General features: G+C 45.9%; 1 protein-coding gene across 2 annotated transcripts in view; it reads left to right on the forward strand.

The window, feature by feature from the left end:
• The window catches only part of PDZD2 (PDZ domain containing 2), a 202300-nt gene that overhangs the window by 16208 nt on the left and 162216 nt on the right, over positions 1 to 23876 (forward strand). For both annotated transcript variants that reach the window (XM_081929521.1, XM_081929522.1), the window contains exon 2: positions 18052 to 18915. In XM_081929521.1, the coding sequence (XP_081785647.1) occupies positions 18440 to 18915 (476 nt within the window). In that variant the 5' untranslated portion in view covers positions 18052 to 18439. The remainder of the gene's footprint in view (positions 1 to 18051; positions 18916 to 23876) is intronic.

A 23876-nucleotide genomic window follows, 5' to 3' on the forward strand; every position in this document is an offset into this window, starting at 1 on the left:
AAAGGACCCCTGGATAGTTAAGTCCAGTCAAAGGCAACTGTGGGGTTGCAGCGCTCCTCTCACTTTCAGGCCGAGGGAGCCGTGATGGAAACCAGAGCGCATGGAAATGCCGTTTACCTCCGCGCTGCTGTGATACCTATTTATCTACTTGCACTGGTGTGCTTTCAAACTGCTAGGTTGGCAGGAGCTGAACTCACCCTGTCGAGAGGATTCCAACTGCCGACCTTCTGATTGGCAAGCTCAAGAGGCTCAGTGGTTTAGCCCACAGCGCCACCCGTGTCCCTTTCCTCTCATAAAGGAGCATTCAAACATCTGATTTCTCAACTTTCAATTTGGTTTCATCTATTATTCTTAGGATTTTGCCACCTCGCTTAATTTATTGCTTACATTCTGGATTTCCTTCCCAAGGGAAGCTCAAACTGGCACGCAGAAACAGCTCAATTAATGCAGACTGTGAGAATAAACAATGTTAAATTAAACAAATTAAAGCCACATTCAGGTCAAGTAGTATTTTAAAAATCCCTTTGAAAGCCATAAGAATTAGTTCAATGAGAAGGATTCTCCTATTCACCTTGATGACCCTTCCCCATGCTCCAGTGAGGAGTTCCACCAAAGTTTCATCCAAAGTGCATACAAGGGCACAGACATTTAGAGCAAATGGTTGCAGTGGTGACCTATGTTGTGAGGTGGAACCGCTGTCTCCTCGCCATTACCCTGCCACCCCATCCAGGTCAGCTGCAGCGACATCAACGGCAGGAGGTGTCAGGGATGGACTGGACAAAGAAGAGTGGCTGGAGGCACTAGCCAGGGAAGCCCCCAGGGGAAAGCACAGAGGAGGAAGGCTCAGAGCCAGGGGATTGGTGGTGGGACACTGAGAAGAGGTCAGAGGGAGAAGATTGGGAGGAGGTGCCAAAGGGTGAAGAGGCAACAGGGTTTAGTGAGCAGGAGGAACCTGTGACAGGGAGCAGTTCAGACTCTGAGGCTGAAGCAGAAGCAGAGGAGGGGCGGTGATCAAGAGGCTGCTGAAGAATTTGGGGGCTCTCCCTGTTTTGTTCTCCTCCACCCTGGTTTCCAAGAATGCAAGGATAATGAGGGCAGAACCAGAAGTGCACAGATGCAGTTTGAGACTGCTTGGGAAACATCCGGAAAAGGGTGGAATCTTCAGTCCTAGCAACTGCTCCATAGAGGCAAGATCTACTGGGAAGGGCTGCTGAGTTGTATGCTGTTTGCTTGAACAAAGAGCTAACTTCACTGACGACAGAGCCCTGTGTCTTTCACGCTGACCTGCGTCTGACTCCAGGCCTGATGGTATATTCCAGATGTTGTTGGGTTCCAGCTCCCATCATGCTCAGCCAACATGGCCAGTGGAGAGGGATGATGGGAGTTGTAGTCCAACAACATGTGGAGAGCATGACATTGGCTACGCCTCTTCTGGAGCTGAGATGTTGCCCTCGCTGCTCCCAAATTTCTGACTGATAAATGCCCTACGGCTGCTTGGGAAGGCCAGGTTTTAAAATGCATAACAGGAAGAAATTGGGTACACATGAAAAACTGCCTCATCTAGGCAGTCTCTCTCCTGGAAAAGAAGAAGGGGGGAAGAAAACATGGCTGCTTTTGTGAAGCATTTTGGCCCGCTTCAGTTTCAAACAATTTTTCATGGGTAAATATTTAACAGATAAAATTTATAAACCCAGAAAGGCTTGGGGGGGGGGGGAGGAACATATGGAAGTGGTTCTTTATGCTGATGTAAAAAAAATAAAGAAAAAGAGAGGGAAAATAAAAAAGGCACTTCAGAATTAAGAAGATGATCCCAAAAGACTTTACGGCATTTTCAAAGGAGAGAGGGAGAAAATTTTGCACAGAAAGCAAGGGGAAATGGATTTTTGAGTAACAATAGGGGCGTAAACCAAAATGAAAATTGAGGCTAAATGTCGCCCTTCTCCTCTCCCCCTCCCCATCTCTCTGCTAGTTGCATTTCCCCCAGACCCAGGCACTCGGCAATATTTTTATCCTTCCCTCCTGACACTTTTCAAAGCCTCGTTTGCGCCCTAATTTCTTTGTGAGGTCTGAAGAAGTTGAATTAATTTTTAATGTTAAATGCACAGATTTTTTTTTTCTGGGGGTGGGGTGCAGGGAAGAGATGGAATTGTAAATGTATGAGTAGAATTTTGTGACTTGTTGGGGCGGGGAATGAGACTCCTGGCAGAGAAGCAACTCCAAAAGACTCTGTGACATTAAGAATTTCCTTCCAGAATTTTAAAGAGTCCGGAGGGATGGTAAATGCAGAGATAATCGGGGAGCTCTTGATTTTTGATTAACTCTGGTGCTAAACCGTTTATAATAAAAGACCATTCCAAAGTATCTTTTTTAAAAATTCGCCTTCTCCCTCCCCCTCCCCCCCAAAAAACTGTGGCAAGAGCCTACTTAATATAATACATGAAACTGAAGGCTGTTTCCTTATCAAAGCTTTGCAGCCGACTGTGCATTATCAAAGGGCTGCTTCCAGGGCTTAATTTGAACCGGGGCTTACCAGACTCCTGTTTTTGAAATTACCTGGAACATGAGAGAAGCAACAATAAAGAAAATCCTGCCTCTGAGCATGGGCGGAGTGCTTTCCTCCTGCCGGGGACGATTGCTTCTTCCAGGTCATTTAATACCTGAGTTCTTGGTACTACTGTGTGAAATACGTGCATTAATAATGATAATAATAATACTGTCCATACTGTGTTGACTGCAAAGTCTGCATGTATAAATCATGGTTCTCCCCTCCTTCCAGCTACATATGATTTGGAAGGGGTTGGAAAATTTAGAAATGTGTGATTTGGGAGAAAACATGTGCAAAAAAAATTGTAAGTACACATTGAAATATGGTTTTTGGTGTGGATTTTTTTTAAAAAAAGCGCAGATCCAGTTCCCACACCTAGTACAGTGGTACCTCTGGTTATGTACTTAATTCGTTCTGGAGGTCCGTTCTTAACCTGAAACTGTTCTTAACCTGAGGTACCACTTTAGCTAATGGGGCCTCCTGCTGCTGCTGCGCAATTTCTGTTCTCATCCTGAAGCAAAGTTCTTAACCCGAGGTACTATTTCTGGGTTAGCGGAGTCTGTAACCTGAAGCGTCTGTAACCCGAGGTACCACTGTATAGGGTGGCATTCAACAGAGTTGGCCTGCCTGCATAACAGACTTTGGTTTGCATAAGAGATGTTTACCTTTCCCCTCTTCTCTTCCGCAGCTCTCTGTGTACCCCTAATATGCGGGTGGTGCTGTGGTCTAAACCGCTGAACCTTTTGGGCTCACCAATCGGAAGGTTGGCGGTTCGAATCCCCACGATAGAGTAAGCTCCCATTGCTTTGTCCCAGATCCTGCCAACCTAGCAATTTGAAAGCACACTAGGGCAAGTAGATAAATAGGTACCGCTGCGGCGGTAAGGTAAACAGTGTTTCCATGCACTCTGTTTCCATTATGGTGTTCCGTTGCGCCAGAAGCTTTTTAGTCATTCTGGCCACTTTATCCGGGAAGCTGTCCATGGACAAACGCCGGCTCCCTCGGCCTGCAAGCGAGATGAGCGCTGCACCCCATGGTTTTCTTTGACTGGACTTAACCGTCCAGGGGTCCTTTACCTTTTACCTATTATAGAAAGTAAGGGAACCTTCTGGAACAGACTGGGTGTTTCTGTGGGGTTGCAGAGGAGGAAAGGAAGGAGAGGTCCTCTCATGTCTGCCGGGACAACATTGTAAGCTGTCCGTATTTGTGCTGTGTTTTTCTTGTTTCGTATTAGGATTTCTAATTATGCATCTGCTGAATATAGGCCTTGGGCTGCATGTACGTAATTAAAACCGCATGTTGTTTATAATGTAACACCAAATCCAAGAATAAGAGGCAAGATGAAAACCGAAGATTTAAAGCTGATTCCTACCTCTGCACGCATGAGCATGAACTTTGTTGTTGTTGTTTAGTCGTTTAGTTGTGTCCGACTCTTCGTGACCCCATGGACCAGAGCACGCCAGGCACTCCTGTCTTCCACTGCCTCCCGCAGTTTGGTCAGACTCATGCTGGTAGCTTCGAGAACACTGTCCAACCATCTCGTCCTCTGTCATCCCCTTCTCCTTGTGCCCTCCATCTTTCCCAACATCAGGGTCTTTTCCAGGGAGTCTTCTCTTCTCATGAGGTGGCCAAAGTATTGGAGCCTCAGCTTCAGGATCTGTCCTTCCAGTGAGCACTCAGGGCTAATTTCCTTCAGAATGGAAAGGTTTGATCTTCTTGCAGTCCATGGGACTCTCAAGAGTCTCCTTCAGTACCATAATTCAAAAGCATCAATTCTTTGGCGATCAGCCTTCTTTATGGTCCATCTCTCATACAGAATTCCTTCACTGGTTTCGCCCAAATCTTATTTGTTGAGGGCAAGAAATGGCTTTTGCCCTGCTTATGAACTTCCTAGAAGCATCTGGCTTGCAACTCTTGGGAACAGGATACTGGACTAAATGGATCTGTGATCATCTGCTAAGCTTTTTCTATGTCGGCTCTAAAAATATTGATTTGGAGAGTAACATTTAAGGCTTGACATCATTCACTAAGGTCTTTTGGCCTGTTACATTCTCATAAACCTGGAGAGGGGGTGGTAAACTATTTTAAAAAAATGACTGGGTTTCAAAGCACACTTGGAACTTATAAATATGGCGAGCACCTCTTTCCAAGGTAGGAAAATGATAAACGCAGTATATGGTCTGTTTGGCTTCACTGTATGCCTTCCTGAACTAGAAAATAGTAGCTGTGCCCCTTCTAAGGGTTCAAAATTGTGTTGGTGTTTGAGTGTGCATTGTGTACTTTAGGTTAATGTCACACAGACCAGAGCTCTGCTCAGGTGTTTAGGCCTGAACAAGAAATGCAAACGCTATTGCAGATACTAATATTGCATAACCTGAAGCGACTGGATGCACAAAAACAGACTCCTTTTGGAAATAAAACATTGTCAAAGCTCATCAGTTTAATTAAAGCTTCACTTCCAGAACTTTCTTCAAAACAGAACAAAAAACAGCAAATGGTATATCCAAAATATCCATAAGATCATGTGCAATTCCAGCACAGGCTCAGCTTCTTATAAAATATGAAATATTCCAAACAGATCTCAAATCTGAGCTGTGTCTCTCCTTACAGTCTCCATTTTGCCTGGAGCTATATTCACTCACTAGAGAGGGTCATTTACACATCCTTACTTCCACAGACCCCAAGAACAAAGACTCAGCTACCACCCTTCCAAGATTATGAATTTGCAATTGTGAACTAAGGTTAAACACTCAAGTTCTAGCTAGCAGAGAACAACAGTTAACTATCAACCCATCAATGAGTTCAGAGACCACTTAGTATACTTAAGTGGAATTTCCCCACATTAAAACCTTCAGTAATACACATTTAGGCATTCCCCATTTCAGTGTCAATTAAATAATTATACTTGACAAGCCCTTTTGCACCATCCCTGCTTGCTCCACTCCATGCCTCCCTTTCTGAGTGGGAAGATCTGAAGGGTGGATGCATTTGGCTGAATGTGCTTGGAAGATTCACCGTCAGGAACTCTGGTCATGCATGGACCATGGAGAGACTTCTAAGCTCACTTGGCTGAACATATAGAGAAGTATCTCTTCTTTTCAGACCTACCTGCTCAATGCAGGACGTGTGGGGCTGGGGCATTGTGCATGGCCCCACAACCCCTACATGCATTGACATTCCTTGTTCAAGGCAGTAACACCTCAACAGGGCTACAGAAAATGCAGAGACTTCGGCCATTGATAAGAGAGCCGGTGTGGTGCAGTGGTTAGAGTGCTGCGCTTGGACCCGGGAGACCAGGGTTCAAATTCCCACTCAAACAGGAAGCTCACTGGGTGATCTTGGGGCAGTCACCGTCTCTCAGCCTAACCTACCTCACAGAGTTGTTGTGTGGATAAAAATGGGCAAGACAAAGAAGTATGTGTGCCACCTTGGAGGAAGGATGGGTTATTAATCTGATAAATAAATAAAATGAACTGTATTTAGAGTGAAAGCCTTGATGTATTTGCTCAGAGGTAAGATCAACTGATTTCAATGTGGCTTACTCCCATGTCAGTGTACGTAGGTTTGCAACCTTAGTTGATTATTCGTCCCCTGATTAAATTACAGTGGTACCTCGGGTTACAGACGCTTCAGGTTACAGACTCCGCTAACCCAGAATTAGTACCTCAGGTTAAGAACTTTGCTTCAGGATGAGAACAGAAATCGCACGGGGCAGCAGGAGGCCCCATTAGCTAAAGTGGTGCTTCAGGTTAAGAACAGTTTCAGGTTAAGAACGGACCTCCAGAACGAATTAAGTTCTTAACCTGAGGCACCACTGTACATTTGAAGAGATTTACTTTTCACCCGCATCTCAGTATGGATTCATTTTTGAGATTTTGGAGAGAAAAGCTTAATAAATATGGACACAATCTACTGTTGAAAGGAAAGGCAATCTTTTTTTATTTCAAGTATTCAACAAAAATGTGCCCTGCTAACCCTCTGCCCTAACCTATTAAAGTTCCCCTTCATTGATTGATCAACTAAAGCTTCCTTTGGTTTTAATCTACTCATTTAAATAGATCAGCGCAAGCCTATTTAAGTGCCTCTTTGTGAAAGCCGCTTGAGGAATTCTTGCTACACACAGAAATGGGTGGAAAGGTTTTCAGGAGGATAAGTGAATTTGCATTCCACCCAACAAAGCTCACACCCTAAGTTCATTAAAGGTGACACATGGATTTGAAAAGCAGGAGAGTAAACAGCTCTGAAATCCGGGTGTGAAGGCAGTAATAGCCTCACCCCTTCGCTCCTGGAATGGGAAGCCTACTCTTTGTAGGTTCCTGAAGGTTAGCCTTTAAGAGAAACCACACAGCCTGACAACATCAAATCAGAGCCATTTGGGACATGTGCCTTACACATTGCTAGGAAAAGCTCGTGTGCAAATGAGCAGACATTATGGAGGAGCCATTGCTTACCCTCAACAAATAAGATTTGGGTGAAACCAGTGAAGGAATTCTGTATGGCTAAGTGAGAGCTGGACCATAAAGAAGGCTGATCGCCAAATAATTGATGCTTTTGAATTATGGTACTGAAGGAGACTCTTGAGAGTCCCATGGACTGCAAGAAGACCAAACCTCTCCATTCTTAAGGAAATCAGCCCTGAGTGCTCCCTGGAAGGACAGATCCTGAAGCTAAGGCTCCAATACTTTGGCCACCTCATGAGAAGAGAAGACTCCCTGGAAAAGACCCTGATGCTGGGAAAGATGGGGGGCACAAGGAGAAGGGGACGACAGAGGATGAGATGGTTGGACAGTGTTCTCGAAGCTACCAGCATGAGTTTGACCAAGCTGCGGGAGGCAGTGGAAGACAGGAGTGCCTGGCGTGCTCTGGTCCTGGGGGTCACGAAGAGTCATAGAATCATAGAGTTGGAAGAGACCACAAGGGCCATCGAGTCCAACCCCCTGCCAAGCAGGAAACACCATCAGAGCACTCCTGACACATGGTTGTCAAGCCTCTGCTTAAAGACCTCCAAAGAAGGAGACTCCACCACATTCCTTGGCAGCAAATTCCACTGTCAAACAGCTCTTACTGTCAGGAAGTTCTTCCTAATGTTTAGGTGGAATCTTCTTTCTTGTAGTTTGGATCCATTGCTCCGTGTCTGCTTCTCTGGAGCAGCAGAAAACAACCTTTTTAGTCATGACTAAATGACTAAACAACAACTATGCCGCACACACAACTGCTTGCTTGTCCAAACTCTGTGGGCAGTTCATCAAACCAATTCAGGTTCAGTTGTACCTCGGGTTACATACGCTTCAGGTTACAGACTCCGCTAACCCAGAAATAGTACCTCGAGTTAAGAACTTTGCTTCAGGATGAGAACAGAAATCGTGCTCTGGCGGTGCAGCGGCAGCAGGAGGCCCCATTAGCTAAAGCGGTGCTTCGGGTTAAGAACAGTTTCAGGTTAAGAATGGACCTCCGGAATGAATTAAGTACTTAACCTGAGGTACCACTGTATTTGCAAAGTTAAGAAAATGGTTTGGAGCCACAGAATTCTTTCAGGATGAAGACATATGCAGCAATTTAAAGTGTGATGGAAGTGGTGTCATGTGCTGCCTTGAAAGCAACACATGAATGCGTGTTCAGATGTCTTCCCTTAGTAATAATAACAATAATAATTTATTATTTGTACCCCGCCCATCTGGCTGGGTTTCCCCAGCCACTCTGGGCGGCTTCCAACAGAAGTGAAAAATACACTAAAATGTCACATATTAAAAACTTCCCTGAACAGGGCTGCCTTCAGATGTCTTCTGAATGTCAGGTAGTTGTCCATCGCCTTGACATCCGGTGGGAGGGCATTCCACAGGGCGGGCGCCACCACCGAGAAGGCCCTCTGCCTGGTTCCCTGCAACTTGGCCTCTCGCAGGGAGGGAACCGCCAGAAGGCCCTCGGAGCTGAATCTCAGTGTCCGGGCAGAACGATGGGGGAGGAGACGCTCCTTCAGATATACTGGACCGAGGCCATTTAGGGCTTTAAAGGTCAGCACCAACACTTTGAATTGTGCTTGGAAACGTACTGGGAGCCAATGTAGGTCTTTCAAGACCGGTGTTATATGGTCTCGGCGGCCGCTCCCAGTCACCAGTCTAGCTGCCGCATTCTGGATTAGTTGTAGTTTCCGGGTCACCTTCAAAGGTAGCCCCACGTAGAGCGCATTGCAGTAGTCCAAGCGGGAGATAACCAGAGCATGTACCACTCTGGCAAGACAGTCCGCAGGCAGATAGGGTCTCAGCCTACGTACCAGATGGAGCTGGTAAACAGCTGCCCTGGATACAGATTTGACCTGTGCCTCCATGGACAGCTGTGAGTCCAAAATGACTCCCAGGCTGCGCACCTGGTCCTTCAGGGGCACAGTTACCCCATTCAGGACCAGGGAATCCTCCACACCTGCCCGCCTCCTGTCCCCCAAAAACAGTACTTCTGTCTTGTCAGGATTCAACCTCAATCTGTTAGCCGCCATCCATCCTCCAACCGCTTCCAGACACTCACACAGGACCTTTACCGCCTTCACTGGTTCTGATTTAAAAGAGAGGTAGAGCTGGGTATCATCTGCATACTGATGAACACCCAGCCCAAACCTCCTGATGATCCCTCCCAGCGGCTGCATGTAGATGTTGAAAAGCATGGGGGAGAGGACAGAACCCTGAGGCACCCCACAAGTGAGCGGCCAGGGGTCTGAACACTCATCCCCCACCACCACTTTCTGAACACGGCCCAGGAGGAAGGAGCGGAACCACTGTATGACAGTGCCCCCCGCTCCCAGCCCCTCAAGACGGTCCTTAGCACCTAAAACCTTGCATCTGCCACAGAAGCTTTTCATTCTCCATGAGCTTTTGGTTAGAGGCAGGATCTGTGAACGTAGGCACATAGGGAAGCGGCTTTGCACAGAGTTCAGACCATTGCGGCATCTAATTTAGTGTTCTGAATTTAGTGTCCTCTCTCACATTTCAGACCGGAAGCATTCCCAGCCCCACATGGGGGTCCTGCAAATTGAACCTGGGATCTTCTGCATGCAAAGCAGACGATCTACCACTGAGCTACAGCTGTTTCCCTATTTATTTTGTGCTTTCCCATCTAAAAGAACGGGGCAGCTTTTGCTTCTGTGTGCATTAGACATGCTGTAGTCTTCAGCCTTTCCAGACCCACGATTCAACTTCAACCCAGACATGTGTATGGGGATTCATTTCTCTTTTCTTTTATAGGAACGCAGGTGGCGCTGTGGGTTAAACCACATAGCCTAGGACTTGCCGATCAGAAGGTTGGCGGTTCGAATCCCCGCGACGGGGTGAGCTCCCATTGCTTGGTCCCTGCTCCTGCCAACCTAGCAGTTTGAAAGCACGTCAAAGTGCAAGTAGATAAATAGGTACCGCTCCGGCGGGAAGGTAAACGGCGTTTCCGTGCGGTGCTCTGGTTCTCCAGAAGCAGCTTATTCATGCTGGCCACATGACCCAGAAGCTGTACGCTGGCTCCCTCGGCAAATAAAGCGAGATGAGCGTCGCAACCCCAGAGTCGGTCATGACTGGACCTAATTGTCAGGGGCCCCTTTACCTTTACCTTAGAGCTGCTGTTGGTCTTTACCCAAGACCAGGCTAGTAGTGCTCCAACCATGCACTGATGGGAGTTGTAGCCGAAAACATGGAAGGTACCAGGTTGCCAAAGGCTGCTATATGCTATGAATGCAGCACTGTTTGCTATGTTCAGTGGACCACAGTATTAGGCCGAAATGAATGTGCATAATGATGAATATTTTTTATTAACTTGTGCTGACATGGGCGCGCGCGGGGGGTGGGGGAACGCACTGGAAATTGTCAATAAAGATAATATCTTTAAGTCCAACCATTCCTCTGAAAGTCTTGTTTGGCATTGATGCTGATGAACCCTTACAGCCGATCGCTAGAAAACTGTTTCCAGCCTTGTGATGATCGGATCAAATTGAGGGCAATTACATTAATAGATTTTGGAAGTATTTATGTTGGAAGTCCATCTCGTTGCAGCTGGTAATAATTTTTACTAGTCTTTTGTCTTCCCACAGTTCAAGAGAGCTGTTGATTGAGTTCAGCGTCTGGGGTGCCAGGCTCTGTGCAGCTAGTTCCGCACATTCGGAGATCAAATACCACCCCCCTCAGGCCCACATGGCAAATCTTGAGGTGATTTGTGAGAGAGCACCTTATGATACAGCATGACACTTCAAAATCCATGGTAATGGTTCTAGTCAGCATTAGGGCTGGGCGATATCTGGTTTTCATCATTGTGATATATCACCAGCTAAACATCATGGTATACCGAAATAATAATAATAATAATAATAATAATAATAATAATAATAATAATAATAATTTATTATTATTTATACTCTGCCCATCTGGCTGGGCTTCCCCAGCCACTCTGGGCGGCTTCCCCAAAAAATATTAAAATACTGTAATACATCAAACATTAAAAGCTTCCCTAAGTTTGAAATAAGGATGGAACTATGTAGAAGCATTGTCTGTCTTCATGGTTTTTCCTGCATTGTGATTTTTGCCGGTCCTGCTCTTGTGATTTGCCGCTGAGCCGGCAGGGTTAACAGGGGTTGCAGGAATCGAGAGGAGGGTTGGCTTCACGGTTTCCCCCACATTGTGATTTTTGCATACATCATGATTTGCAATAAAGGTAAAGGACCCCTGGACAGTTAAGTCCAGCCAAAGGCGACTATGGGGTTGTGGTGCCCATGTTGCTTTCAGGCCGAGGGAGCTGGTGTTTGTCTGCAGACAGCTTTTCTGGGTCATGTGGCCAGCATGACTAAACCGCTTCTGGTGCAATTGGACACCGTGACAGAAACCAGAGTGCACGGAAACGCTGTTTACGTCCCCCCCGCAGCTGTACCTATTTCTCTACTTGCACTGGCGTTCTTTCGAACTGCTAGGTTGGCAGGAGCTGGGACAGAACAATGGGAGCTCACCCTGTTGTGCAGATTCGAACTGCCGACCTTCTGATCAGCAAGCCCAAGAGGCTAAGGTTTAGACCACAGCACCACCCACACCCCTGATTTGCAATATATTGTCCGGGTCTCAGCTACATTAGTCAAAAAACAACACTTTGAATGCATTATAAACATGGAACACCAGATGATGTTCCAGAGCAAAAAATGAAATAAAAATCTGTGCTATTTTTACATAGTTTTTTTCCTTTTGTTTTGACGATTTAATTTCTGACTTCTTTATAGTGGGGTTTTTTCCTGTGTGTAGATCCCCCCCCCAAGTAAAAAAAAGAAAAGAAATGAAACCAATATCACGATATGGACTTGAAATTGGTTTTGGACGATCTGTCAATATACCGTCCAGTCCTACTGAGCTCAGCCCTACTGAGACCAATGACCTGACTCTGCAAAAGGTAGCATCCAGTCTTCCTAGGAAAGTGTCATTGAACTGTTGCCAACGCGTCTTGCTTGCTTGGACTGAGGTTTAGGTGTGTATATTAAAGGTAAAAGGACCCCTGACCATTAGGTCCAGTTGTGACCGACTCTGGGGTTGCGGCGCTCATCTCGCTTTATTGGCTGAGGGAGCCGGCGTACAGCTTCCGGATCATGTGATCAGCATGACTAAGCCGCTTCTGGCGAACCAGAGCAGCGCACGGAAACACTGTTTACCTTCCCGCCAGAGTGGTACCTATTTATCTACTTGCACTTTGATGTGCTTTCGAACTGCTAGGTTGGCAGGAGCAGGGACCGAGCAACGGGAGCTCACCCCGTCGCGGGGATTCGAACCACCGACCTTTTGATTGGCAAGTCCTAGGCTCTGTGGTTTAACCCACAGCGCCACCCGCGTCCCTATCTGGAATATTAGCCAGCTTTAAAGAAGTAAGAGTCACGTCTGTTACCCAACTGATGCCAGCCCCCTGCAGCCATGCCCACCACCTGTGTGAGGCCCCAGAAGATCTCATGTGAAGGAGTGCAGTCCTCAGACTGAAATCTCTCCCCCCCACACCCATAGAGGGGAAATTGCAAGGGAGTACAGATCTGGTGCTTTTTTCAGAGCGGGAACAATGACCTCATCTCCCAGAGCCTAGTGTACTGGCAAGTGAATGAGACGATGAAGAGGCTTTAAACTTTCACTATTGTTGTGACAGAGGAGCATAGAGGCGAGAATGAGAAAAAATAATAAGGCAAAGCCTGCATACTTTGCTTTCTGTTCTTGGACCGGGGTTCCTATAAATAGTAACACTTATCCTTTGCAAGGTGGTTTGCACTTCTAATTAAAAGCTAAAGGCTTCATTTCAGCTGGCTGAAGATCTTTTGTTCAAACTCAGTGTGTTTTACAGACAGAAGCTATGTTGTTAGGAGTAAACAGCCGCGAGTTCAATGGAGCTTATGCCCAGGAAACTATGCTAAGGATTGCAGTCATGCTGATCCTAAAGGACTGGGTATTATGCTAGGCACTGCTGTTTTCCAGAGTATTTGTGTGTATAAGAGAGAGAGAGAATGGATGTATTATTTGACTCTCGTTGGGAGAGTGACACTGGGAGCTATGAGAACAAACTTCTTCACTTCAAAATCTACTACACCTCTTCTAGGGTTCTTAGATTGATTTTGTGTGTGTGTGTGTGTTTTGGAAGTAGTACAGTGGAACCTCTGTTGTCAAACGTATTCCATTCCGGAAGACCATTCAACTTCCAAAACGTTGGACAACTGAGGCGCAATTGCCGGTCGGCAAAATCAATTGAAAAAATGGAGAAATGTGCCTCAGAAGCTGTTCGAAAATGGAAGCATTCACTTCCGGGTTGCCGGTGTTATAAACTGAAACGTTTGAATTCCAAAGTTTTCAACAACTGAGGTTCCACTGTATAAAAAAGAAATAACCCCCTTGCAATTTCATAGGATCATAGAATTGTCGGAAGGGACCCCAAGAGTATCCGTTTATAATCAGTATCCTAGATATGAATAGGAAGGAAAGTCGGTTTTGGAAAAGCAAGTAACAGTGGTGGTGATTGAGGCATGCAATTACCTGATGTGGAATTCCAGTTTATTGCATTTATAGATACTTTATGTATAAAAAATGATAATAAAATGTAATGAATACTTTGTTGGCATACCTCTGTCTTGGGAGACAATGGAGGAGTGTGCCTTTTGGGAGCGAAGTTGAACCTTTGGAAGGTTGCAGCGCCTGCAGCTGTAGGGACTGATACAGGAAAGACATGCTTTGTTGGGGCAGATGAAGGCATCTGGTTGTGCCGCTGCAGATGCTCCCCAGTGGTCATTTTTCTTCTGATCTCTGCTATGGATGCACAACCTGACTGTCTTCAGGCATTTTGGATGTCTGCAAGGACTGGGTTGATGTTGATGTAATTTATAATAAGCTAGATTTAATTGAGAGGGGCGCGGCGGTTCAAATCCCCGGGACGGGGTGAGCTCCCGTCTTTCGGTCCCTGCTCCTGCCAACCTAGCAGTTCGAAAGCACCTCAAAGTGCAAGTAGATAAATAGGTACCGCTCCGGCGGGAAGGTAAACGGCGTCTCCGTGCGCTGCTGTGGTTCACCAGAAGTGGCTTAGTCATGTACACCAGCTCCCTTGGGAAACACCCCAAAGCCTTAAAATTGCCAGCATGGTCAATTGCCCCAGCATTGCCACAAAATACAGTGCAAACAAAATTAAAACAAAACAATGTCGCCGTTCAATTTCCGCATCCTGATTTAAAACCAGTGTATTCTATGCCTCCACAGGTGTTTTCTTGATTCCCTCACTGAAAAGTGTCCATGATCCTATGTAAAGTTCTCTATTCAGATTTTTGTCATACGTAAAATTCAGACTGGAAAAAATCACCAGAAACTTAAGCCCTCGATGTATGTTTTGAAATTAAAATTCATGAGCCCTTGGAATAAATCCATAAGGGTTGGGGTTTTTTGTTTGTTTGTTTCCTAAGCAACTTTATTATTGTGAACTTTTCCCACAGGAAGGGCTTGGGAAAAGAATTGAGCACATTTGCAGATGTGCCAGAACTTTTTTGATCCCTAATATTTCCAGATTCTTCATTTTTAAGTTCTAAGAGTGGTCACATGCAAATGTTATTCTTCCTTTGACGAAATTAGCAAATCTGGGATGATGGAGCAAATGCAAATATTGTATTGTGATTACAAAGAGGCCTTCACAAAGAGGTCTTCAGCTGTTCAGAGTTCTGAAGAACCACATCTACATCTAACCATAGGTGGGACATCTGATTTGGCTTGGGAACAGGTATGCACGAGGTCACGAGCCTTAACCTTTTACTTTCTACTGTGGTCCCAATCTAGTGAATGCCTGGGGGTGACATGTGCCTGGGGGAGCTGCCATCTCGGTGGGTGATTTCCCCCGATGTAAATAGCATGGAAGACTGACTCCACATTGGGACTGCAGCAGAGGGCAAAAAAAATCAAATCCTCTTCACTTCCCATGGCAGGGTCCCTGTCCAGATTAGCTGTCCCTGCACCACCAACTGATTTTAAGAAGCCTTTTCATGTAATGTCTATATTTCGTGAATGGTGTCTCACCTGGTTTGGTCTTCTAGAAGCTCTAGCATTAGCTAAACCACAGCCTGCTCTTTTGAGGAAGGTGAACAACACATTAAAAAACAATGTCAAAATGGGCTGAGCTTTGGATGTGTCGAATACACAATCTGTCAAAAATAGTATCTGAAGAATGTATGCAAATAAATCAGATCTTGAAGAGTCAGCAATGGGCATTGTAATTACTTTCGTTTTCTTTTTTTTAAAAAAAAAATCTCTTTCTATAAGGCAGGAAATTGGTACTGAGGATTCTTTCGATACTCCACTGGGAGGGACGTAAAAGGAAGGAAGAGCTCAATTTGTTAGAGAGAATGAAACAAAACTTTGCGTGTAATCAGGATATCCCAAAATGCTCTGGGACTGGTTTAATAAAGTAATCTTGAGAAATATTAGCGTTGCATTGTTCTTCTTCATGTATGCCCGCCTTTTAGATGTTATTCTTCTCCTTTCAGCGCTAGACTTGGTGCCAATTCAAAGACCCCTCTGTATCTCTGTTTGCAAGGTCAAAGGTAGCTTTCTTGAAACTGTTAGGGCACTTTCCTCATTCAGGATAATATGAGGATAATATGAAGTGAAAAGAAAGACAGAAAATGTAGATTTGCAGGGAAATTGTATATTTTACTTAATTTTTTCCCAAAATTATTCAAAGAAAGAGAAAACAATAACGAGTTGTATTCAAAGTCTCGATAGTGCAAAGACTTTCACTTTCTCAGTCGACTGTTCCCTTCCTGTACCCCCCCTTGCACACCCCAAATCTACTACAGTGGAACCTCGGGGTAAGAACTTAATTCGTTCTAGAGGTCTGTTCTTAACCTGAAACTGTTCTTAACCTGAGGTACCACTTTAGCTAATGGGGCCTCCTGCTGCCGCTGCGATGCTGCCACATGATTTCTGTTCTCATCCTGAAGCAAAGTTCTTAACCTGAGATACTATTTCTGGGTTAGTGGAGTCTGTAACCTCAAGCGTCTGTAGCCCAAGGTACCACTGGGGCTTCCACCAAACCTCTGGAGCAGATTGGGGCAAGGGCTCATGGGAAGAGCATAGAGAATGGAAGTTCTGTTGTGCTATCAGGACATTTTTGATGCATACAACTGAATGCGGGCTGATGGGTTGGAATTCTCCCTACCAATTGGCTGCAAGAGCTGTGACTTTGATGTATGAAATAATAATAATGATAATAATAATAATAATAATAATAATAATAATAATAATAATAATAATAAATTTATTTATACCCCGCCCATCTGGCTAGGTTTCCCCAGCCACTCTGGGCGGCTTCCAACAGAACACTAAAATACAATAGCCTATTAAACATTAAAAGCTTCCCTAAACAGGGCTGCCTTCAGATGTCTTCTAGAAGTCTGGTAGTTGTTTTTCTCTTTGACATCTGGTGGGAGGGCGTTCCACAGGACGGGTGCCACTACCGAGAAGGCCCTCTGCCTGGTTCCCTGTAACTTGGCCTCTTGCATCGAGGGAACCACCAGAAGGCCCTCGGAGCTGGACCTCAGTGTCTGGGCAGAACGATGGGGGTGGAGATGCTCCTTCAGGCATACTGGACTGAGGCCGTTCAATATGTGAAACCAACCTTCAGTTGGTTCTGCTGCTTAGGTGGTTTAGGGATTGTGTGTGTGTGTGTAGCATTCCAACTGCTCAGAAGTCACCAAAACAGCAGTTGTAGGGATCAGCTGAATTTGGACAAGTGTGGAAAGCAGGGAAGAGCACCAGCAGTGCTAGCCTGAGACATTTTGCCGTAGATGATAAGATATTCTCCTCCACCCCTAATTCCGCATGCTCCATTGCATCTGAGGGGGGAAAGGCTAACTTGGGAGATACAGAACAGGTGACATTGACAGCTGTCTTCCCACACCTTGCTGCTGTTCCCCATCACACATCACCTGATTCTTGCCTCGCTCCGTCTCCAGGACTGACCCTAAGCTAAGCACAGTTGCAAGAGCAGTCAGTTTGGAGGGTAAGTTTGTGAATGTTGTGTGTGTGGGAGAGATTGGAGGGCAGCGAATTATACATGAACCAGAGGCACAACTGGAGAATGGACAAAGTAGCTATGACAAAGAAAAATGTGCCTACAATTTATATTTGTTTCACAGGATAATGTTGTTGGCATCTGTCTGTCTCGAGAGACGATGGAAGGGTGTGCCTTTGGGGGTGAAGTCAAAACATTGGAATTACAGCGCCTGCTGTGGCTGTAGAAACAGATACAGAAGAGAGATGTTTTGTTGCAGCTGGGGCAGATGAGGGCGCCTGGTTTTGCTGTTACAGATACACCATGGCATTTATTCTCTCTGCGCTCCTCCCAGCGGTCATTCCTCCTCTGGTCACTGCTGTGGATACATGACCTGACTGACTGTCTCCAGGCACAAATGTCCACCCATGGATTCCTTAAAGGCGGATTCCACCAGTAATTCCAGGGGTGATAGCAAAGAAGACGAACCTGTGGCTGCGTTCGTTGCAACCCAGAGCAAATTTGGAGGGTCATACTTTGGCAGAATGTGTAGGTTAAATAGACATGTTATGATTAGCAAGATTAAGAAGGCCTGCATTCGTATGCACATTCGGTTTGTGTCTCATTGTTCATTGTGTTCCATGTCATGGCCATGCTAGAGCGTGTCAGAATCTTGGAAACTGGTTTTGACGTAAACGGGCAGATACTAGATTCAGACACATACACATAATCTCCAAGTGTGCAGGAAGACATTCGCATTTATAAACATTTCCTTGTATTCCTGCTCGTGTTCCTCTTCTGTACTCTTTCCAGAACATGACTGGTAACCCAAGAGTGTATTAAAAAAACACACAAATGAATAGAAAAACAGATTATAGAATTAACGAGAAAAGAGAATAACGTTAAGGAAAGCTTTCTCATTAATGAGCATTGCAGACAGCTCTCAAATCCTTTATTTGAGAGTGAGAATTATGGTTTTAACTGTGTTGTTTCCCCCTTTCTAGGTCAAGCAGGTGTTGATGAATGCGGAGGAGCAATTATGGTCTCTGCTGGTGGAGCAGCGAGTGCCTCAGCGATTTCTGTGCGGACAGCTGTGGAAAGAGCCAAACCTCTGCTTCCTTCCTCTTCTCGCTGAATTCTCCAGAGCCATTGTGTTCATTCTTTTTAATTAAAAAGCCTGCTCTGTTATCTTTGGCTAAACCGGCAGAAAAAAAGAGAACTTTTTCATTCCTATTATTTTACTTTCGGCTCCTTCCCTTACTTTCGGTTTCCCTCAGTATGGCGGCTGATGAAGCGCAGAGCTACCTTGATCCCGAAAGGTGCGTTGATCAAATCTTGACCACCCAATCCAGGAACAAGTTCATCACATAATGGGACCCTGCCGTGGCCACAATGCCCATCACTCCAGAGAACGCCGTGCTGTTTCTTCCCATCCTTTACCGGTGGCTCCAAAACCATCTGAAGGAGGATGTGGAGGAGCCAGAACACAGACTTTGCCACTCTGCCATTAAGAAGCTGAGGGAATACATTCAGCTCAACTTCCCAATAGAGGAGGCCAAACTGCAACATGGTACTTGTTTTGTGGATATGGAGATCTGCACACTATACCTGACGAAGGATCCAGGAAAGACAGAGGCGCTCGGCCTAAGTTTTGGGAACATCCCTGCTCTGGGGGACTATGGTGAAAAGAGGAGAGTGGGGAGGAAGAGGAAGGGGCATAAGGGTCCTGTGCTGGACGTCGGAAGCATCTGGGTCACTGACTTAAAGAAAAACAGCCCTGCGGGGAAATGTGGAAAGGTTCGCTTGCGAGATGAGATCCTTTCGCTGAATGGACAATTGATGGTCGGAGTCGATATCAGCGGTGCAAGGTAGGAGGTTTAAATAAACTTGGTTGGCATGCAAAATCATTGTGTTTAAACCTAGGTAAAGGTAAAGGGACAGGGACGCGGATGGCGCTGTGGGTAAAAGCCTCAGCGCCTAGGACTTGCCGATCGAAAGGTCGGCGGTTCAAATCCCCGCAGCGGGGTGCGCTCCCGTTGCTCGGTCCCAGCGCCTGCCAACCTAGCAGTTCGAAAGCACCCCCACGTGCAAGTAGATAAATAGGGACCGCTTACCAGCGGGAAGGTAAACGGCGTTCCGTGTGCTGCGCTGGCTCGCCAGATGCAGCTTTGTCACGCTGGCCACGTGACCTGGAAGTGTCTCCGGACAGTGCTGGCCCCCAGCCTCTTAAGTGAGATGGGCGCACAACCCCAGAGTCTGTCAAGACTGGCCGTATGGGCAGGGGTACCTTTACCTTTACCTTAAAGGTAAAGGGACCCCTGACCATTAGGTCCAGTCGTGGCCGACTCTTGGGTTGCGACGCTCATCTGGCTTTACTGGCCGGCGTTTTCCACAGACAGCTTCCGGGTCACGTGGCCAGCATGACTAAGCCGCTTCTGGCGAACCAGAGCAACACACGGAAACGCCGTTTACCTTCCCGCCGGAGTGGTACCTATTTATCTACTTGCGCTTTGACGTGCTTTCGAACTACTAGGTTGGCCGGAGCAGGGATCGAGCAATGGGAGCTCACCCCATCATGGGGATTTGAACCGCCGACCTTCTGATCGGCGAGTCCTAGGCTCTGTGGTTTAACCCACAGTGCCACCCACATCCCTTTTCTCTACCTAGGTAGCGATCTTAAATGAGCCATTTTCCATCCATGAATTATCCCAGCGGTTCTCAACCTATGGGTCCCCAGATGTTGTTGGACTACAACTCCCATCATCCCTGAGCTCTGGCCTTGCTAGCTAGGGGTGATGGGAGTTGTAGTTCAACAACATCTGGGGACCCACAGGTTGAGGAAGGCTGCACTATCCCATGCTGATAGAGTAGTGCATCTGGTATGTTTTGATCAACAAGGCAGAAACCGCAAATGTTCCACTGCCATCACCAGGGATCCAAAATGTGGGTTTCGTTAGCGTAAACGGGGATACAGCTGGAAGTGCTTCCAAAGCCTGCTTACAGATGTCTTGAGGAAAGAGAAAGAAGGATTTATCACTGCCGCCACTCACTCCACTGGCTTGTAGTATTCACTGTTTTGGAGCTAGATGAACAATCAGTGCAGGCGTTGGGTGGGGAAAACGTCCGGTGCAGTTTTGTGTGCTAATACTCCTTCAGGTCTCCGGTAGGAGTTGGGCATGTGGCAAGGACAGAGTACTGAATCCTATTGGCTTTCCACAGATTGCTGTGCTGTCTTAGTGTTGAGCCCAGTAAGGACTGGGCAGGAATAGGAAACATTTTATGCTTGCAAAGAGTCGAGGATGTGCTCAGAAAACTATCGAGGTCCCCAAAGCAGCCGAGATGGTTTGTGGCCCTTTCAGGGATGTTCCCCCAGTGGCTCTAGCATCTTGGGGGTGGGGCTGAATTAGGGAACATGCCTTGCCCCATTGCACTGGACCTGCATGCAATGGCCGGTGGGAAATCTTGAGGCTGCCCACAAATGCCACCGAATAATGCAAATATAGGAATGAATGCTGCAGAGGGTCTGGAGGAGTTGCGGGGAAAACCTGATTGAAAGAGGAATCAGATCTGAAAAGAAAAGAAAAGAGCAGCCTGTGCGTGTCAAAGTATTTTAGGAGTAAAGTCTTTTTTTTCTTTCTGTTAAAGAGCTTTGCATTCTCCTTATTTGATCTGACACTTCCCTCTGGGCTTAGAGCACTGACATGTGCTACTTGGACTTAATTTCATCTTCCTTCTTAACAGGTGTGGGTTGCAAGGGAATGTCACATCCAGTGCCCTGCTGCTCTTCAATGCCCTTTACCTTTAAAATAAAATAAAATAAAATAAAATAAAATATAAAATAAAATAGTGCCCTCCTTTAAAGACAAGCTTCTGTGAGAACACAGCCCATTAAGTTCTGTACTCCATAGAAATAGACATACGCTGCTTAGATTTTTCTATAGGAGGTTGCTGTCCTAACATATGTGGTGACTCAGTAATTTCTCTACCTTCTTTGCTCGTATGGCACAACCTTTGCGTAAGATCCTCTGAGGCACCTGTGTTAAATCAATAAATATGTATACATGTATACAGGCACCTCCCCACTTAACTCGGGGGTTACATTCCCAGGTACTGTGCATATACGTGAAATTGCATATACTGTCATACCTTGGGTTACAGCCGCTTCAGGTTGTGTTTTTTTGGGTTACTGACCACCGAAACCCGGAAGTACCGGAACGGGTTACTTCCGGGTTTTGGTGGAAGCGCTGAATTGGGCTTTGCGCATGCGCAGAAGCACCAAATCACAACCTGCGCATGTGCAGATGCGCCGCTGTGGGCTGTGAATGTGCATCCCGCACCGATCACGTTCACAACCTGAGCATCCACTGTAGTTGGGAACGCCACCTCAAAAGCCATTAAACGTCCTCCTTTCTCAACTCCCAACTCTCAACAAGCTTCAAAGGATTATGGGATTGCAGCTGCAAAGGCCCCTGGGATTGCTAGCTGCTTTCCTGCTCTTTTCTCACTATTTTTTGGCAGATTCCCCACTCATTGTGGGCCCTTTTTGCATCATTTTGCAGTTTAATTATTATATACCGTATTTTTCCATCTATAAGACTCCCTCATGTGTAAGACTCAGATTTAAGAAAATGGGAGGAGATGTATCTGTGTATAGGACGCCCCCTAATTTTTGACATTTTAAAGGGAAAAAACCCTAGTCTTGGAAGAATACGGTAATGATTTTCTGGTGCTACACGTCTATGTGACTGCGTGCAAGTTGAATGCTCGTTAAGTGGGGAAGCGCCTTCATCGTCTACACTGACTGGCAGCAAATCTCCTGGCCACAGGCTGATGTCCTGGGATTGTGTAAACTGATCTACAGTGTAAACATGGGGGGAGGAAGGTTGTATACAGTGGTACCTCTGGTTACGTACTTAATTCGTTCCAGAGGTCCTTTCTTAACCTGAAACTGTTCTTAACCTGAAGCACCACTTTAGCTAATAGGGCCTCCCGCTGCTGCCCTGCCGCCGGAGCACAATTTCTGTTCTCATCCTGAAGCAAAGTTCTTAACCCGAGGTACTATTTCTGGGTTAGCAGAGTCTGTAACCTGAAGCGTATGTAACCTGAAGTGTATGTAACCCGAGGTACCACTGTACTTCCAATATGTTTGTGCAGGTTCCTCCCCTACCCCAGTACATAGGAAACTGCCTTACAGCAGGCCAGGCTATTTCTCCAGTATTGCACACTCTTACTGGCAGCGTTCAAAATTCTCATTGTTCTAGGTGCGTTTTGCGACAGGGAACTTCATTAGCGTGAGCGGTTTCTGAGCTCTGGGCGCAGTACTGCACCTAAGATTTCAGCTTAAAACTACAGAGTGGAAGGAAAGGAGGGTCTTTTTCTGCCTCCCCACTTCCAGTCACTCTCTGAAGACTGGAGAAGAGACCCCCTTGACAATATTAGGGGTGGGGGGTGGGACAGGGAAGTATGACTTTGTTTTTTGAAGTCTTCAGATGAGGACCAGACCATGAGAAAAATGAACGTAAGATTTTAGCTGCAGTTCATTCATTTTCAGCTTTGTGTTCTTGCTATAAAAGAGAGTGCCCAGACACTCAGTTGTGACGACCATAGCCTAGGCCCATAATGCTCCTAGCTTTCATATCTCAGTTTCTAACGCTGGCAGCTGTTTTCCATAGTCCCAGGGAGAGGGATTTCTCATCAACTGCTCCCTGATCCTTTTAACTGGAGATAGCAAGGATTGAACTCAAGACCTTACATCTGCAAAGGATGTGCTGTCCTAGTGAGTTGTGTCTCCTCCTCTTCTCATTTTAAAATAACCCCCTGCACCCACAACACAATAGACCATTTACGCCGGTGGTTCTCAAACTTTCCCCCCTCTGGGCCACACTTTGAAAATAAAAATTTGCTTGCACCGCACCATTTTTTTTATTCATAAGAAATACATTGGGAAACAAAAAACAACTCCCAGCAGTGTTTGATTTATAGCACAAAACACAAGAACTTTATAATATGCTCACGGGACACCCAGAAAGTATAAAGCAATGCGTAGGAACATGAATCATTCCCAAAACACAATTATAAACGAGTCTTCTCCAGCGCTTTGTCTGAATGGCGATTCTGGATCACAAACAGGATTGACCTTGATGCACTTGTCGTTATGAAAAGATACCTATCCACCTTCGGCAAATAAAAACAAATTATTTTGATACCATACTACACTGAAATGTTCAAATGTTTCTTTGAATGTCCTTGAATCTTCTTGCTACTCCAGTGTGGCATGATGATAATAATAATAATAATAATAATAATAATAATAATAATAATAATAATAATAATAATAATAATTATTATTATTATTATTATTATTATTATTATTATTTATACCCTGCCCATCTGGCTGAGTTTCCCCAGCCACTCTGGGCAGCTTCCAATCAAGTGTTAAAAATAATGCAGCATTAAATATTAAAACCTTCCCTAAACAGGGCTGCCTTCAGATGTCTTTTAAAGAGAAGATAGCTGCTTATTTCCTTCACATCTGAAGGGAGGGTGTTCCACAGGGGGGGCGCCACTACCGAGAAGGCCCTCTGCCTGGTTCCCTGTAACCTTACTTCTCGCAATGAGGGAACCGCCAGAAGGCCCTCGGCGTTGGACCTCAGTGTTCGGGCTGAACGATGGGGGTGGAGACGCTCCTTCAGGTATACTGGACTGAGGCTGTTTAGGGCTTTAAAGGTCAGTACCAACACTTTGAATTGTGCTCGGAAACGTACTGGGAGCCAATGCAGATCTCTCAGGACCGGTGTTATATGGTCCCGGCAGCCACTCCTAGTCCCCA

The sequence above is a fragment of the Podarcis melisellensis genome (genome assembly GCF_964234715.1).
Source record: "Podarcis melisellensis genome assembly, chromosome: 11".
Taxonomy (NCBI): Eukaryota; Metazoa; Chordata; class Lepidosauria; order Squamata; family Lacertidae; genus Podarcis; species Podarcis melisellensis.